This window comes from Pholcus phalangioides, unplaced genomic scaffold, assembly GCF_987345545.1.
Source record: "Pholcus phalangioides strain wild (caught in Gottingen) unplaced genomic scaffold, Ppha-v1.0 ptg000015l_1, whole genome shotgun sequence".
NCBI classification, from domain to species: domain Eukaryota; kingdom Metazoa; phylum Arthropoda; class Arachnida; order Araneae; family Pholcidae; genus Pholcus; species Pholcus phalangioides.
In genome coordinates, this window is record NW_028301608.1 from 17107079 (window position 1) to 17126927 (window position 19849).

The following is a 19849-nucleotide window of genomic DNA, read 5'->3' on the forward strand; positions in this document are numbered from 1 at the left end:
ATATCGAAGCGTTCCCGGAGGATGGGTGTGTCTGGAAATTTTATTAAATATCTTCAGAATAATAAATAAAAATATTACATATAGATTGCACATATAAATTCACATATAATCAATGTTCGTCAATGGACGTATCATAATATACGGAGGGAGAAATTAAAAATCAACTGTAAAATCTACATCATAATCTTCTGAAAGTTCTTGATTCCATCCGAAGATGAACATTCTTGCGTCCATGCGCTCTAAACAGCGTCCCTTGACACTGTGGTCATAGCTTTGTTGAGGAACATTCTTGAAGAGTCCGTTAGTTCGTAAAATCTCACCGAGATAGTGGATGATCCTGGAGGACACAGGACAGAAGTCCTGTAATACTTGTGGTATACAAGACGGGTATAAATCGTCTCTCTGCAACGCCGGCCCGTCTTTGTTGTTATGCGTTGCTTAATAGTACTTTAATCAGCTTTTAATAAGTGATATTTTAAGCCTGAAACCGTAAGTGACACTGAGCTATAGAGAATATCCAGCTCTATTGGTACTAATGACGGTCCGTAACTTGACTAGTGCTCTCAGTGGAGTGAAAGCCATATTTACAGTACTTTCAAACAACATTTCTTGGCTTCAAAATAGAAAAATTCAACCAACTTGGCATAGGGCGATAAAATGCCATTTCAGTTAGAAAAACTGCCTGACATTTAACGGCTGCGCATTTCGACATTTTCAATTTGTTAAGTGTTTAAGTAAACCGTTCGTCATTAATCATATTCTTTGATGTCAAAGCCGTTCTGATGGTCATAGTCGGCCAAACGCCCAACTTCAACAGCTATAATGACCCGGAGTCGAGAATTCGCTGGTGGGAAGTCATCCAGAGTGATTTGATTTGAATAGAAAGTACAAAGATAGCGTGAAGAAAGAGTTGAAACGTTTGAAGACGTCAAGGTAATAAAGGTAAAGAATTTTTCCCAAGAGTTTGTTTCTGTATAAATTTCATTTCCAATGGAATAATTTTCTTATTTCAACGATGGCCAATTCTCGTCCTATTCTAAATAACAAATGTACTTCTATAAGGAATGCTACCTTTGGTAATCCGAACGGAAATTTTTCAAGAGCATGGTTCATTCATGGGTTTCAGTTGGATTCTTCTCGAAAAAAATCGTATCGCTTGATACAAAAAAACGCCGGACCCTGCGGAATCATCGCCGTAATGCAGGCCTATATTTTGTACGAAGCGCAGTATTTCCTGAAAAAGACAGAAATGATATTGGACAAAGCAGAATGCCGTGACGTATTAGGAAGAGCAATCGTAAGGATAATAATGTTGGCATCTAGCACTCTGGAAAGCAAAATCGTATCTTCCAGGAACCACTATAACCTTGAGGATACTGACGAGTCTAGAAAACATTTCCTTGAAAATCTGATGGTCCACCACTTCCATACTAGAAAAGAACTTATTAATTTAGTTCGAAATTCAATAAAAATATTTATGGATGCTGGTGGAATCATCTTGCTCTTTGCTTCTCTCATCCTTACTGGAGGATTAGACAATCTTGTGGATGACATGGACAGTGCCCATTGATTTTGAGGTTTGTTCTCAAGAGGCAGTAAATCCGATGTTGACTGGAAGGGCAACTTCGAATGTTACTGATAACGATGAGTTCATCGGGGGTATGTTGGCTAAAGGCATTGTGCACAGAAACCACATAGGGTTCCTGACATCCTTAGAATACGATCATCCTATCCAAGTTGGAGAAGTTGAAGCACTCTCTCAAACCTGTATGGGTGTTGAATAAATGGGAATCATTATACAGTTTTAATCTCGAATGTGAAAACGTTAGCTACTAAAACCACAAAGAAAGAAGTGGTGATGCACCATATCCACGACATGAGTACGGAAATGTGTTGTGAAATAACAGTGGACAATAGGAAGATGAAACGTATCGAAACGTTCTCATTCCATGAATCCTATTGAGAAGGGAATAGCAACCTTGTGGCCAACAGCACGAATGGCATTTTCATACGCGTAAAAACTTCGAGAGCCCAATTCTCAAAGGCATAAGCCTAAAACTGTGTTTGTAATTTTGTTTTTGTGTCTACCATTTTGAATGTCCAAAAGTTCGTGGAAGAGATGTCCCGCAACGCTTCTTGTACTTGAAGTCGGACAAACACAAATATGTGTTTTTCTTCTTCTACTGCCTCTTGCAAATACTTTCTCCACCCAGCAGATGACTTCGCTCTAAACGCACCAATCACACAACGGGTCTCTGTAGGACGTGATCGACTCTTCTGGAAATCGAATTTGCAAACATTCTCATATATGCATCAAAATGTTTATCATCTTCTGGGTGAATGTCCAAAAGTTAATGTATCAAAAATTAGTTTCTTCTGCAAATTATTTCATCAAATCTATTCATGGTTTGAATTTCTCTCAGAGAAATATGTCTAACGGATGGGGATCAGTCATGTTAATACAGTATACAAACATGTGCGCACGACTTGCTTATCTCTTTAGGTCGCTTCCAGTGGACGATCGGCCTGAGTTTGGTACATCGGATTTATGAACTGAGTGACAAATTTACAGACGTAATGCAAATGGGTTAAGGGAGAAGAGAAACATTATATACTGTCGGAAATCCAAAAAAAAAATGTCTTCCTTTAAACCAGGGGGTGGTCAACTTCTTTCTGTTCAAGGCCCGCCCTCTGTCAGGTGCAGGGTCGTGGGCCGCATTACGCGTGTCACTCCGGCATATAAACCCCACCAGTAAAATGGGAGAGATTGAAAAACTCGCAAATTTGTACACGCCATAAGTAATGCGGCAAAATTGGGAAATTCAATCGCTAAACTGGGCATTGAATTTCCTTTGATCCTTCATAAACATATTCATTGTTCATCTGGTTGCGCTCCCAGGCAGAATCTGTTCATCACATAAAATCTATTCATCCTTTGAATTTCACAAATGTGTTTCGATATCTCTTCAATTATCATTTTGACAAAATAGACAGTTTGTCAAACGAGCTGATGGAAAAAATAGGAAAACAAAAATTGCCTATGAGTGTGCCTAGCTTTATGATCAATTTTTATATTTAAAAATGGTATCGTGTAACATAGTCAATTATTTTCGTCACTAATAATAATGAATGTATATAGTTTTCCGTTGTTGGAAAACAACACCAGCTCAAATAATGATGACAAATTTAATTTAACACATTGTAGTCATTAATTTCGATTCAATAATTTATATTTACTTTGGGGCCACATGTGGTCCATGGGTCAGCTGTTGGCATTAGACATTTCGTGAATTGAAATTCCTGTCTCATTGGGTGGAAGCGAATGTAGACATTCGAGTACGTATTTACAGCATCGAAGGGCAATGATCAGCATTTATTGTGTTGAATCCCATGTTACTGGTACGGGCAGGTCAAGTTCCGCCAAGTCCTGCTCTGCTAAAATGGCAGCCGTACAAACTGTTTCGGAAGTGAAATGAAGTGATGTATAATAATCGGATCGGGTGAAAAGACTATGGAGCCGAAGAGACATAGGCTATTGACTGTTGGCGAGAGAACTTCAAGACCAGACCAGCATCAGATTTTTGCCCCCATGCCGAACGCTCTGGTTTCTATGCAAATAAATGTGATTATTAATAATTCTCGTTGGCTCTAGTGTATACTTAAATCGTGGTATGTCTAGGAGGCCAAGCGAAGCACAAATCACATTCTCCTGAGCGGTTCTAATTCTACTTCGCTGTGAGGTTTGGCATTGTCCATGGATAAAAGAGACATTTGGACTGACTATTGTTCCCATAAGAAATATTGTCTACCTCATATGGTCAGACTTCCTCTTTTTCAAACCGTTCACAACTCCGATCTATCACCATGGGCAACTATCGTGATTGTGCCGGAAGTTTGTATGTGAGCCTAACAGTCTGAGTGCATATGTAATGATATATGCGTGAATTGCTAGTGCAGCCACCTATTTTTCAAACCGTGAATAGAATGTAAGGATTGAATATTTGCATCGTTGTATATGTTGCTTTCCTTGGCGAAAATTTTTAGCGGGGAGGTCGTCTCGCATTCAAGCCACGAAGATGAACCACAAAAAATTAACTTATGTCGACCACTACTGTGTCGCCCCGGTGGGGTTCGAACCCGGATGCGATTCCCTCACAATGTGACCTTTTTTCTTCTTCTTTCAAATCGAGAACGATTCCAGTCCATCGCCATGGGCAATTTACTACCCATTGAATTAAGTCGGAAGTGTGAGTATGTATACCCAACAGTCTGAGTGCGTATATAGTGTGTGAAGTTTTAGGGTTGCCATGTATGTATCAATTTGTGAATGAAGTGTAGTGATTAAATATTTGTGCCGGTTGTTCTCTGTGGCGAGACTTTTTAACGGGGAGATTAGTTCGCATTTGTACCTCGAAGTTCGGAAGTACAGAAAACCAACTTCAGCCGACCACCACTGTGGCGCCGGTGGGTTCGAACCCGGGTCCTCGTGATGTGGTTCCATCACTATGGCTACACGACGTCTCAGCAGTGGCAGCAGAATCGTGGACCTCTCGATCTGCACACAGTCGAATGCTCAGCCACTCAACTATACTCCTTCGCTATTATCAGACTACTGATTCAATTGGGGAAAAAAGTCTTTATTTTCAAAAATCTGTCCCGTCTAATTAGATTCGTAAACGAATGATCCCCTCGACACACACTTCCTGACCAATTACCATACTCTTCATTCTTTGGTTTGTGACTGTCTCTCTCTCTCTCTCTCTTTCCAGGCAAATGAAATCACTCAATCAACAAAGGGTGCATTGTTGCAGTGAACAACAAACAATGCGCAAAGATATTAGGTTGGGGAAAAAGAAATCCACTAACCTTCAAACGGTTGAGTAAGTTGTAACTACTGTACTGTCAACAACTGAACCGTTTGAAGCTAGCGATTGACCAGAAACGCCGAGAATTGGCCAACAGGAGAGGTGTTGTGTTCCATCAGGACAACGCCAGGCCACACACGTCTATAGTGACTCGCCAGAAACTCCGGGAGCTTGGTTGGAAAGTTTTGATGCATCCATCATATAGTCCTTACCTGGCACCAAGCGATTACCATGTTTTGCTTTCATTGCAAAACTTCCTTAGCGATAAGAAATTGGCATCAAGAGAAGATTGTGAAAATCGATTACTAGAGTTTTTCGCCAATAGGGACCAAGACTTCTATGAGAGAGGCATTATGAAGATACTTTTAAAATGGCAACAAATTATAGAACAAAACGGGTGTATATTTGACCAAAATTTGTAATCCGAAATATGTTAAATAAAGTCTTGAAGTTCACGTAGAAATAATGGATTTCTTTTTCCCCAACCTAATATTATATAAACGGCCGAACAAGGATAAAATGTGGCGATTGTTCGTCAGAATATCAGAGATGAAGTTCCGGCGATGTAAGCTGGATCGGGGCTGATTCTTGGTGATCGGCCCTAGGTGTGGTGGGTCAGGATCCTGCGTTCAAATCTTTCGCATGCGGCTGGGACGTGAGTTTACGATAGGTAACGGCGAGGAGGGGCTCAAAGACGGCAACAATGATACTGGCAAGCGGTGATGAATAGCAGATGATACGGTAAAGTAAAGGGGCAAGCTCCTTCTGTCTTCCGCGTCGGCTTGTTGTTACGGTCCGTACTGAAGTTCCACGTTTGATCCGGTGTATTGATCCAGTACACTTAATATTATGTGTGTGCTTGAATAGGTACACTCAATAGTACTATTAGTACACACATTTATTATCGTGTACACCCAGTTGAGTACATTAGATCGGGAGCATACATAGTAGAAGATATTGGGAACTTGGATATATTGAGATATTTTATCACATTTGCCTATACGGCATTTTATACTCGAATTGAGCAAAAAATAGCATCAATTCATTTCGTCGTTAGATTCAATAAAACATGAATATCAAACATTCAGCATATGCAAAAAGACCAAAATATGCAGAAGCATACGTAAAAATGCCAAATATTCAGATTCATATTTTGGTAGGGGATGCAGAAAAGGCAAAATATGCAAATGCATACGCAAAAAGGGCTAAAATATGCAAATGCATACGCAAAAAGGGCTAAAATATGCAAATGCATACGCACATAGGAATTTGCATATAATCCGGGCTCTAGTGATGATATATTGCATCCGGCATGCTCTTTCCCCCCCCCCCCCCCCCCGATTGGTAGCCAATGCCTCAATTTCCGATTGCACATTGCTACGGAAGTTTCGAGCGAGCTTCTTGCTATCCGTTTGATATCGCGTTTCGTTCAAATTATTGAGGAAAGAAACAAAAATTGACATTTCACCATCTTTCATGTACAGTATTTGACCTTGAGTTTTCAACACGCAAGAAAAAAAAAAAGATTTTTTTAGTGAAAAATTAAACTTACGCCACTGCCTCTATTGTCTCACGGAGGTAAAAAAAAAAAAAACCCGGGAAAAAACTAAAAGTTATTCATTTTTATTTATTTAGTGTTTTGCATATGAGACAATAATTGACGTTATCAACGAAGAAGAGTTGAAAGGATGCATAGTATACAGCTGAGTAAGCAATCGGCGTGTACGCAACTGTATCCGAACAAGAGTATTAATTCACATTCACGGCTTTTATTATTACTTTCATTATATGTCATCTCTCAGACGCATTAATAACACTTCGTGTCCTTGATACGCCATTGAAAGGCAGTGACGTAAAGAGAAAATCATTAACGTGCAACACATGAGAGAGGAAAGAAAAATCAAAGCACTGATCCCCACACATATTTCAATATGGAAACACACACACACACACACACACACACACACACACACACACACACCTCTTCTCTCTCTGTCTCGTCACCATGACAATGAAACCTTATGTAAACGCCAGCAGTAAGAGAAAAATTCAGAAGTGATTCGTACACCCTGCATTTTTATTAACATTCAGGAATTCTGATTCGCATATTCCCAGTAATTTGCTTTCGTGCAGCGTCCTCTATCGACTAGACTAAAATCTGAACTAATTGTTTACTTGTACCAAAAAGAAAATTCCCCTTCATGAAAATAACTTTCTCGCAAACCGCATTTAAATATACCAATTTCTTAAATTTTTATGAATTTTCAAACTATTTGCGGATTTATGGGACACCCTGTATTTAAATTCTGATCTAAATTTCTCGCACATGCCGCGATTTAATCGTTTGAGAGAATCTCTAATTCCTTCAATTTTTATGAATTTTATTTCGAAATGATGTTTACGAATTTACGGTACACCCTGTACAAGACCGTTAAGAGAGCTTAGACTGCATTTACCTCCATGTTGAATTCTTGCATGGTGTTGATAAAATTAAACACTGTAACGAATAAGCGAGAGAGAGAGAGAGAAGTATGGTTTTTAAAAATTTCATAAAATATGGACGAATGGGCATGTTTCAATGCGAAACGTTATTCTCACAAAGAAGGAATTTTTTTTATTTTTTTTGTGTGAAAAGAAATAGTTCAAATTTTTAACGATAGACAGCGCTGCATGAAAGCAAATAGTGGAATTCTGCGCATGAACTATTCTTCAGTTCCTCTGTGGCCGAAACGTTCGCAAAGCTTACCGATTCCTTCGAAATTGAGGAATTGGTTATTTTTCATTTGTGAAAAAGTTATTTTCACAAAGGGGGATTTTTTTTTCCTCCGGTCAGAAAATATTAGTGCAAATTTTTTATCAATAGAGGACGCTGCATGAAAGCAAGTCAGAATTCTGCACATGAACCTTCCAGTAATGTCTTTTGTGTCCGAAACGTTCGTGAAGCTTCATCCGGTGATTCGTAGCTGAGAGATAAAACAACTTCACCATTAGTGCTTCATCCGGCGTTCTCAACATACAATGTAAACCTTATGTAAGCACCAGCCAATAACAGGAAAATTCAGAAATGATTCGTATGCCCTGAATTTTATAGGACTCTGATTCGCATATTCCCACTGATTCGATTTCATTCGAAAAATTGAGATCGACTAAAATTTGAATTACAGTCGAATCCCGTTATAACGAACGACAAGAGACCGGAGGAACCACTTCGTTAAAACGAAATTTCGTTATAAGAAATTCTAGGTTACCTAGCATTGTTCCTACGTAAACTTATTTGGGGGATTAAAAAAAGCGTTCGTTAAAGCGAGATTTTCACTATAACAGTATTCATTAAAACAGGATTCGACTGTAATTTTTTTCTGACAACAAAAAAGTCCTCCTACGTGAGAATAACTTCCCCCCCCCCCACATCGCATTCGAATGTACGGATCACATCAATTTTTTATGAATTTTTAAACTGCTTACAAATTTATTGGACACCCTACATCACGGTCACCTTCGAGAAACTTTTGCGGCATCACAGACTGCTCCAATCAGTGTTCGTTTTCTCACAGGTTGCAACCGGGGCACATGCAAAGGGTCCAAAGAGAACCATGCAAAGGTTCACCCTTCAAAAGAAGGGTGACCGTTTACCAGAGGTTTGAAATGAAAACTTTTATTTTTCACGGGAAATTATTATTTGACCGTAAGATATACGAGTGACTGCATTTGCGTGGTGACCGCTACCCCGTTATACTGTAATTAAATTATCATCACTTTGAATTCTTGAATGGTGTGCGAAATTCACCACCGTGATGACTAAGCAAATGCCAAAGTACATTTCAGAATCTATTTTAAAAGTGCAGGGTGGACGAGAAGTCCACCTGGACTTATTTTAAAAATTGGTAACAAATTAACTAATTGAAAATAACAAATAATTACACAAATACTTATGGCATAGAAATGTTTTTTGATTTTAAATTTTTAAAAAAGTACAAATTTCACTTACAGGTAGTGCTGTAAAACGAAAAACTCAACATAACTCAACCGAAAAATGCAATGACAATTTGTGTTATATAAAACTAACACTTTAATATGAGGACTCTTTCACCCGTTTAGATGTAGCCCGAGTTAAAAAGGGCGCTCATAGTGGAATGTGATAGTTTTATGTAACCCAAATGGCCATAAAGACCACATAGGATGGACCATGAGTTATTAGTGCACCATCAATCGAGTGTTTGGACAAGGGGACACCAGCATCGATTAGTAAGGGACAATTTCAGGTTGTGGTGTCGCAGGGAGTTTTTCCTCTAATAGGGTTGCGAATAAATGCTTTCCTCTGGGGGGTTGTGAATTCCAACACAATGATTGACACATTCAAAGACGTATGATATACATATTATAGGATGAATCTTGAAGCTATCCATGCTTAAATAGGACAACCACAATTTTTTATGTTCAGTGCATTTTATTTTATCATAATCCTTTATTTTCATTAGTTTTATTTTAGTGTGTATTTGTTTTCTCGCGATAGTTGCTCTTATTTTGGGTTGCTGTAGTTTAGTTGTATTTGATATCCATATTTTTTATGGCATTTTTTTTTCAGCCACCAACCACGTTGGGTATGTTTCCTGTTTTTGCCTTGGTATTTGTATAAACATTAAGCTTAAGAAAAAGTGCAAATTAAACTATATATGATCAAGATCGTGAAATTATATTTAGTGTCTAGTAAATTCGAGTTTTAAATGCGTTTCGATTAGCCACTTGCCTCCGATGGGTTTTTAATTGTTTTCTGCACAGAGAGAGAGAGAGAGAGAGAGAGAGAGAAAAAGGCAAGTTTTTTTTATTTTTTCATTCTATTCATTTGTCTATGACTAGGAATAGCAGACAAGTGCAGGAAATCGTACTTAATTTTTTATTCAATTTTTTTTTTAAATTCTGTGATTTATTATCTCTTTTTTTTATTAATTTTTTTTCTTCAAAATCTCTTATTTGAGTTTCTCTGCATGGAATATAAACAATCTATTTTTTAGGTAGATTATGTAACTGAACTAGATTAAGTGTCTATGTAATTATAGATTACAATATCGTGCATCTAGATATCATTATATTATTATTACATGAGCCCATAAGGCGTTTGTGCAGATTCAGTTAAATGTTTACTTTTCGTTAGAGCCTGTTAGGTGCAAAGATTAAAATGCCAATTTCGGGAAGTGCCCGTGTCTGACATGCGCAAGTCAGGCAAGTGGTTCAGGAAACTAAACCTTTTTTAGTTATGCACTATTTGTGTTTCATTCTATGTGCTATGTCAAGTTTTTTCTGATAAAGGGCCATCCGTAAGCGAAATACTGAACGTTTTTAATTATTCATAAAGAAAACAATTTCGACGCTCTCATAAATATTTCGGCACAAACCGCACTTTTTTATGTCCGTTGGTTGATTTTTTACAGTATTCATTTTTAAAATGTGTGCAGGACTTCTCGTCCAACCTGTAGGCTATATTAGAGATTATACATTAGAGACACAAATGAGCCTTAACGCGGTAAAAACTCCCTATCAATCCTTAATACGTGGAATTCAACACAGGATTCGAGGTCTCAATAAGAAAAGAAAAGCACATTCACTTTTCGACGAATCGAATAATTCGCTTTTAGAGGTTAAACCATAATAAAACAAAGAGACAGACTGAAGAGACGATAATGATCTGCCATAATTCGTAAACCGTAATTTAAGTGTAAGGCAGAAATCAGTGTGACATTACACCGGAAGTTACACACCATAATAATAACAACGACAGAAAAGAATGATCCCAAGTTGTCAAGAAAGATCTTAAAGTATCATTTTCTTCAAAAATAAATAAATAAAAAGGTTTATATGAATTCAAGCGCGAAATTAACAAGAAATTGGCGTCCGTGATGTAGTCGCACGCATGCGCGTGACGGCAGAAAGTTTCCGCTTACAAAAGCACCTCAAAAACGGAAACCTGCGGCAAGAAGAGCGCTCTTTTGAACAGAACGCGCTAACAAATAGGCCGTGTGTCTGTGTGTGTGTGTGTGTTGGTCTTACGGCGGAAGCACGGGATTATCTCTGCGGATAAATACTCATTATTTAATTAACCCCCGGATAATCCCAGAAGTGATGATGGTTATGATGATGACGACGACGAGAACTCTCTTATTGGGATCATTATTTTAGAAAAAAAAACAAAAAACAAGTCGTGTGAAAATTGATAGATCTCATCAAAGAAGATACTACATGACTGTGAATACGTTCAAAAAGATTTGGTCCGTATTTAGTGCTCTCAGGAACCAAATATTGGCTGTCATCATCCCGATAGGATTGTTACCTCTACCCATATTGGTGGATACTCAGGTGAGGTTCATAACACGAATCTATGTAAATAACCATGATTATTAACATGACGATGACGTAACGCCTTATCCGATTGGATTATTATTTTTTAATGAATCTTTAGAATTTTTTTATTGTATTTAATAAACAAAAACCGCGACTAATGTTGATGTGTTAAATGATTAATAATCAACCCATTAACTGTGGAATGTTTCAAAAAAAAAAAAAACCATCAAAAATGGAAGTTTTTTTACGGTTTAATTTCGCACATTATATCAGTAAAAATTATTGCTAAGGTGATAAAATTTAAATCTCGAGTTTTTATAATTAATAACTTTTAAACATTTCAAAATTAGTATTTAGATGTTTTTAATATTAATTTTTAGCCATTTTTAAAATTAGTTTTCAGACATTTTGTAAATCAATATTTTTTGACAATTTCAATATTTATGAAAATCAATACCCGAGTTATTGTTATGGTCTCCAAGTAATTAGTAATTAATAGTTAATTTTGAGCTTTGATATGCAGCAGGGGTGGCCAAAAGCTGGCCCATGAGGTAATTTTGTGCGGCCTTCGACAAGGTAAATGTATTGTATATTAAAACAAATTTGCGATCATTATTTTGAGCTACTGGTTCCCACAGCAGACTTCCTGATTAACAAAAAACACTACAACCGTACTTGCATTCATTATTTCCATAAAAAACATTCAACTTTACTCACACGTAAATGAACTTTTATAGTTAGACGAAAATAATATAATACGTTTTCACCATGTTGCCATTCCGAACTCACAAGTTGTTAATAAAGTTCGTTATGGCAGTTTTTTCCCAGCCATCTTGTTGGGCAAGTTGCCTGTTGTGGCCTGTGGATTTGTCGCTGCATTTATATTTGGTTTTATGCTCACGGCGATGAAACTTTTTCGAATTGGATGCCTTAGTAGTACCTCAAAACCTCAACCGATTAGGATACGCAGACTGGGAAAAAATGTGCCATGTTTGACAGTGGGGTTGATATTGTGCCTCGTCTACCACCGTGAAGGTTGCCGTCAGGTATCAGGTTTGAACCGTGGGAAGAATATAGATAACAATATATTTTACCTAATGAGCTTTAGGAGACCGATGGCGAATTCATTTTCAACCCAACTCATTACCGGCAGTAAATTGCGTATAGCGATACGGCCGGAGTTGGTGTGTGGTGAAGCCGTCCCGTTGGTCAAGAGACTTTCACACCTGGTCACGATGACTATTTGTACATAATCGACATAATAGGTCGGTGGCATTCCACGGTGAACCACTTCTTCGAGTCGAACCACCGATATTCTGGTTAAAGAAGGTAGCTCACGTAATAAGGATACATGTATCACAAATCTGGTTATGCCATTAAAATTCAAATTATGAATGTATTGGGAGGAATAATTTGAAGAAGGGAACTGCAATATTTGATGTATTGCATCTAGCTAGAAAAGCAAGACATGAGTGAAAAGCCTATGAAATGGAGGAATACAAAGCCCAGAGTATACGTTTAACGACTGAGTCCTGTTTCATCATAACACTTATGGCGTTTAAATAATCTTCGAGTTTTCCATGTGCGGGGAGCTGAAACCCTTAGTGCGGCCCGCGACGCTTCACTTTAGTTGACCATGGCCCTCGAACGGAAAGAAGTACAGTATTTGAAAAAAATGTCAAAATTATTAATTTTTAGATTCAAGGAATGTCTAAATTAGGTGTTGAACTTGATATTGAGTGTTTAATATTATCACATTACAATATCAAGTTCCAGGATGTAAAAATAACAATGGCTAAATTACTGATATGATCTTGAAGTTTGCATGTTTAAGAACATATTTTCAAATTGAATTTCATTTTAATTTCATAAAAAAATCAGTTCAATATTCCAATTAACTATGAGGAAATTTCCTAGAATACGTTATTTAAATTTTCCATGCTCAATTTGAAAGCATTGAGATTCATAATATTTGAGAGCATTATATCCATGAAAACACGATGTAGTTTAAAATTTATTTTAAAAAAATATTCACAGAGACCAAAAGCACTAGCCGAAACCAGCCCAAACTGGTCCGAACCCTTTTCTAAAATCTGCTGAACAAGGCCGTGGTGTCGGCAAGAAATATCACTCGAAGACAGTTTCATTTTAGGCGGATTTTTGAAAGCTTAAATGGACTGTCGAAATTTGCTTCTCGACCTTCCACTTTATAATACCAAGAATGCTATTCTTCTTTCTTCCTGCATTCAGCGGGTCGTTGACCGAAGTAGTTTATTTAGTTTGTAAAAAGTGACAACAATCGTTTTCTAAGAGTGACATTGAGAAATTTCTTCTCCAGTGTCTAAATAGTATAATATATTCAAACGGTGACACGTTTTGCTTTTGCTTATGGCGGAAAAAGAAAACACTGAGCTCGAATCCCTGCGGTTATTCCATTTTGACCTTGATCGGATGTTTCTAACAGGTGTTCCGATATAAGGAAATTCATGGTATTCATAAAATCACTTGTGGATATGCATATTAGCTGTTTAAATATTATTGCTGGTGTCGTGAATGGTATAGAATAAGTTATAGATGGTTTTTGAAGAAAATATGGACAGAAATAAATGAAAAAAATAAACTATGAATAAATAAACTGTGTTGAAATAAAAAATAAATTATGTTGCATTGGATTACGAAAAATAATGAATAATTCTATGGCTTTCCTCCAATTCCAGATATAGATGAAATTTGGGGGGAGGGGGAAGAGGAAGGATACCAAACTCAAGTGGCAAGAATAGGTGTTAAAATAAAATTTACCTAGATTTTTTTTATTGTTATCTATGTAAACAGAAAAAATCTTGCGTAATGAAATTGATTACAGTTTATAATCAACCATGAATTTTATTTCCAATTCCCTCAATTTGATGCAATTTTATGAATCTCCTAACACAAAATTTCAGCAGCTCTCAAAAATGACGCTGACGAAAATCAACTCTTTCTAGATAGAAAAAAAAAGTATTGTACCGCATTTTGTTCTGAAATGCGACACTAAAAGAGGTATTTTCTAAAAATACCCAAAAACCTTGAGAGAAGAAATTGCTATAATGATTTTTATGACTATGTATTCGCCATGTATGGTGTCTGATATAGGTGTCTTATAGGTGTCATATAAGGTGTCTTATGGGTGTCATATAAGGTGTCTTACGGGTGTCATATAAGGTGTCTTATGGGTGTCATATAAGGTGTCTGATGGTAATATAGCCCGTTTTCTGTATTTTTTATATTTTGAACGGAATTCGAACTTTGATGCTCTTATGATGTGCAGATATTTATTAAGACGCATGGCCTAATTTATTTTGCTTGAATGATGCGTAGTTTCACGCCGACTCCCCATATTGTGCCAAAAGAGTCATTTGGAAAGTCACGTTTTTATTTTCTTACGGCATGTTTGTATGTTCATCGCAGCTTCCATTACACTACAACTTTAGTTCGTTAATCATGACACGGGCAGTTTTCAACGTTTTATCATTCATCGAATTCATTCACTGAATATCGTAATTTCACACTGTATAAAATTCTGTCTGTCATATAATTTTTTTTTGGAATATTTGAATGGTTGGTTTTATGGCCATTTTATTTATAATTTTCATTATAATTTTCTTTTTTTGATTAGTTGATTAATGAAATTCATTCAGGTGCATTCCTCCTGTGAAGGAGTTTACCGTATTGCACGTTTGTGTCGTACAGGAAAGTGACATTACCAACATTTTTCAACATTTCGGTGATCATGTGATTCAAAACACCGATGCTATTAGACGAATGAAAACAAGAAGTGTTTAATGTACCCTTAAATGTACCCTTGGAAGAATGAAAACAAGTGAAAAAGTTGAAATTTAATTCACGACGATTTTTAGAGAAATTATAAAAAAATATATAGTTTTAGAGCGGTTTCCAAAATCCCTTTAAAAATATCGTTGTAGAGGGATTTATCGTAGTAGAGGATATCGCTGTATCGGGAGGCGTTTAACATTGTACTATAGGCAATTCCAAACAAGAGATGAAAAAATATCGTTGCAGAGGGATTTATCGTTATATCAAGTATTGTTGTAGCGTGGTTTTACTGTATTTGTTTTTAACTTATACAAATGCCTGTGATTTCTCGTGATAAGTACGTTGAGGACCTCATTGGCCATATCACCTTCACCTGTTGGGAATATGGCCAAGAGGTAGACTGTTTGAAAGAAAAAAACAACTATGCTTTCATATTTTCCATTGAGATACATGTGGATCGCTATTTTTTTCTTTTAACAACGCTTCGAACTATTTTTTGAATATCATATGTTTTCAGGGAATTCGTCAGGAAAAATCATTGAGGCTTTGCATGGCCATACTACCTCTCTCACCTCATAGAGCAGGGATGCACAACCTTTTTCGTCCGCTGGCAATATATGCGGTATTTGTTCCGCTCGTGGGCCAGAAACTTGTATATAAAGAGTGACCATATGACCCATATTTGACGGGATACGGCCGTAATTTTGGCCGTCTAATTTTTTTATAAAAAAAAAATGTTCCCTTTTTCTCTCTATATTTTCAATAAGGCTATGTTGAATTTTTGAAATCAAGAATTAAGATTATTTTCATTAATGCTTATTTTCACAAATTATATTACGATAACTATGATTCTAATAATCTTGATTAACTATATTCATATAAATGTATTGATCTCACATATTTGTCATATTTGTAATACGTTTTTTTTGGATAGTTACATTTTGACTAGAATAGCCATCTTTTTCCGCGACTGGCAAGCTTCTCAGCGTTTTTAGTGACAGTTTGCAACGTTACTTGCCTTTGATAATATTTTTGGTTGTAATTGGTAACTCTCAAGTTGCTTTTGAAAATTTTCTTGGCTGTAAATGATAACTTTACTTGCCTTTCACAATAATTTTCTTGACTGGAAATGGCAACTTTTCTTGAATTGACAATTTTTTGAGCGATATCCCGTATTTTTATGAAAGCTATATGGTCAGCCTAAATATTTATCGTGTTGCGTGTTTGATACTTTTCTACCGGAATAACTTCCACTGGCCGAATGGAAAATTTCCGTATCCCTTGGCTGGCCGGATGATATGCACCCTTGCCATACAGTGATAAGCTTATATAAAAATATCTGTTATCGTTTAATTTATTAAACAATGAATTTTTATGAGCGAAAAAAAGAATGGTCGCATTAACCATGACGAGCATAGACAAACAGTATTTTCCATCTCCTAATTAGTAACAGCTGTAGGAATTTTCTAGAAAACTCAGTACATGTTCTATCTCTTTGATCTCACTTGAACTTATCTTAAACGAGCATTACGTTGTTTACATTACATCTTAACGTTTCGGCGAATTTTTCGGAATCTCACGTTTCCTTGAGAAAGAGAAAAGAAGAGGAACAAATGGAAGGAAGGACAAAAATGGAAAATTTCCATTCTATTTCACGGTGAATATAAAATACAAAGAAAGCTGTTAAAACAGAAACTTCCATTTCGCTAGACCAGCGACGCAAATAAATGTCATCTCGTGTCTCGCGATTTCCTAATGGCAGAATATCTCCAGATGATATAAATGCAAATATAAGTGGATCATTCTGAGTTTATTCGTGGGTGATTCCTTCAATGCTTTTTTTTCATTACATTTGTATTTTCTGTTGATTGTGATCTGGAGACGGATTCTAGAATGCGTCATTTATAAAAGACATGTATGTGCCTGGAAAAGCATAGAAGACAAAATATTGTACGTGATATTACAGGGCTGTTATAAATAAACTGATGCAACTCAGACGTACTGTATGTAGCGCCCACTTTGATGGAGGTATTTTGATGAAATTTCATATATATAGGATGTATGGACTATGGAGAGAAGAAAAATTCAATAAAAAAAGTTTGATTTTTGACCTCCAGGGGAAAAAGTGGCTATTTTTTTTTATCGCAGTTACCTTTTTCCCCACGGTCCCAATAACGTATATACTGTACTACCAAGTTTCAATGAAATACGCCAACCATAATGGGTGCTATATAGGTCGGAGTAGTGTTAGTATAATCAAACCGACGCTATTAGCTTAATCAAACCGACGCTATTAGCTTAATCAAACCGACGCTATTAGCTTAATAAAACTTACACTATTAGCTTAATTATGCTGACACTACTCCAACCTATGTAGCACTCGTACTGGTGGATGTATTTCATTAAAGTTCGGTTACTACGTTAATGGATTATTTGGATCATGGGAAAAAGGTAACTGCGATAAAAAAGTGCCACTTTATCACCAAGTGATCAAAAATCTATCTATTTTTTAATTGAATCTTTGTTTTCCTCCCATGGTCCACATATCCTACATAGTATATACCACTACTAAACCACACATGAACTCGCGAATATTCCTCTGCGGAACTTCTATTGAATTGGTCCATGTTGTGAGCATAACGTGAAGTTTGTTTCAGTGTAATGCTTGTTATAGTGCTGCCATCTAGTTTTCGAAGTGTAATGATTGAAGATTTGTACCATTGTAGCTTATACTATAGACCTATAATGGTACAAATCTACATGGTATCTATATATACAAAGTTTCATCAAAATGCTCCTCTATTCAGAATGAGCCCTACATACGTCTGAGTGGTATCAGTTTATTCATAATCACTCCATGCAGGCGAACAACATGATACGTAGCCTACATTTAAACATTAAAAAATGACAGTACAAAAAAATCTAATTTTTTTTTGTTTTTGTTCTAAAGGGGCAATGATTTTGGCACCAGTTTCACACACTGGTAATTCCGGCTGCAGCTGGTGTTTGACCAAATCTTGGATGATTTCATTAGCACCTGCCAATTGCAAATGCTACCACTCGGGGAGTACATTTGTGTGTCTGTGGTAATTTTCTCCCAAGGATGAGTTTTCAAAAGCTGTATTGCTGACTTTTCTGGTAAAACGTGTTGAAGATTCATGTTTTCTCTCTAGCATTATTGTTTGTTTGTTTTGGAATATCAATGTAACATTTTTCACCATGTCCAAACGAGGTTCCTGCACTTGTCCAACTCTAAAAGAAATGTGGTTAACGTACGGATTTGGACATTGGTGGAAAAGGTAGAGAATGAAGACGCATTGAATTTTCTCACTTAGGAAGTCGGAAACTAATTTAAGAGAACAACAGAGTTCCCTATTCCAACACATGCATGAATGAACGCCAGGGTCTCTGCCACCGGACTTATCCCGTTGCCGAGATCTCTTCCAGCCCAGCTCCGTGGCAGAGTCTGGAACAAAGTGAGTGCACCTGACAGTCTGAGTGTGTAGCTAGTGTTGTGTCTGATATTTCAGTGCCGCCATCTGTACTTCAAATTGTGAGTGAAGTGTAATGATTGAATATTTGTAACGTTGTAGGCCTGTTGCTCTCTGTGGCGAGACTTTTTAACGAGGAGATCGGCTCGCATTCGCGCCTTGAAGTTGGGAACCACAGAAAATCAACTTCAGCCGACCACCATTGTGGCTCCGGTGGGGTTCGAACCCGGATCCACGCGATGCGAGTCCGTCACTATGACCACTCGATCACCACAGCGGCTCCAAACACATGCAGGAAACTACGGGCACGTTAGACATAATAAGTCTGTTAAAGCTCGATAATCGCATCTTCTCTAGATCTTAAAGATTTTGTGCAATGTTTAAGAGCATCAAAAAGAAAATTACAAATTCATGAATAAAATAATTTCCGTGACCATTTACGTTTTATAACAGGGGGGTCTTCAACGCATGGCTCGTAAGTCACATTTGGCCCTCGGAGCTGTTGTTCATCGTGGCCCGGCCGCCCATTTTTAGAAAATGGTTGAAAACAATGAAAGACGATCAATTCTAGAACTAATGAAAAAGAAATAATTTCGAAACTAATGAAACAAGTAACTTCAGAATCAGTGATATTTATTTATCACTGAGAGAAATAACTTCGTAATTTGCGATAGAAATAATTTCGCAATTTGTAATAGAAATTATTTCACTCTAAATAAAAGGATAATTGCATACATAATTATTGAAAAGAAATTATTTCAAGACATATTAAAAAGGAAATAATTTCATAATAGAACCATTTTAAGTGATTTCAGATTAAAATTGATCTTAATCAATTTAATTAATCAGAAAATTTTCCAGAATCGGTGAAAAAAGTGATTACAGAACTAATCAAAATTGATAATTAATACAAAATGATTTCAGTATGAATTGAAGTCTTATATTATTTTTGCCTCAGTAAAACTCGGGGCCCCATTGATCCCGTTCTAATTAATATGTCACTGCAAATTACATGAGTAAAAGCCCTCGTGAATCTGTGTGAATTCTTTTTACAATTATGAATACCACAGTATGAGTTGGTGGCCCTCGGGCTTCTGGGACAATTTTAATCTGGCCTGCGGTGTGTGAAAGCTTGAAGAGGTATACCTGTTTTATACAAACCCTAGCTGCTACAAAGAGAAAATTAGCATAGTATGTAATAGCATTCAGTGTATTTTTTCATAATTATCAAGAGTTTTATATGTTTTTAAGAAAATACGGGGTATCCTGAAAGTGCTAGAACGGTCTTTGTCTCAAGGTATGATTTCAATTTAAAAAGTACGTATAACAGGCGTTCAAAAATTA

At 36.7% G+C, this 19849-nt stretch overlaps 1 protein-coding gene and 1 pseudogene across 2 annotated transcripts in view; both read left to right on the top strand.

Moving 5' to 3' along the window:
* Positions 1-1015: 1015 nt before the first annotated feature.
* On the top strand, positions 1016-1963 carry LOC149075579 (putative ubiquitin carboxyl-terminal hydrolase MINDY-4; annotated as a pseudogene).
* Positions 1964-10831: 8868 nt separating this feature from the next.
* LOC149075580 (Na(+)/citrate cotransporter-like) overlaps positions 10832-19849 on the top strand; it is a 48713-nt gene continuing 39695 nt past the window's right edge. For both annotated transcript variants that reach the window (XM_089243078.1, XM_089243079.1), the window contains exon 1: positions 10832-11216. In XM_089243078.1, coding sequence (XP_089099204.1) covers positions 11100-11216 — 117 coding nt within the window. In that variant the 5' untranslated portion in view covers positions 10832-11099. The remainder of the gene's footprint in view (positions 11217-19849) is intronic.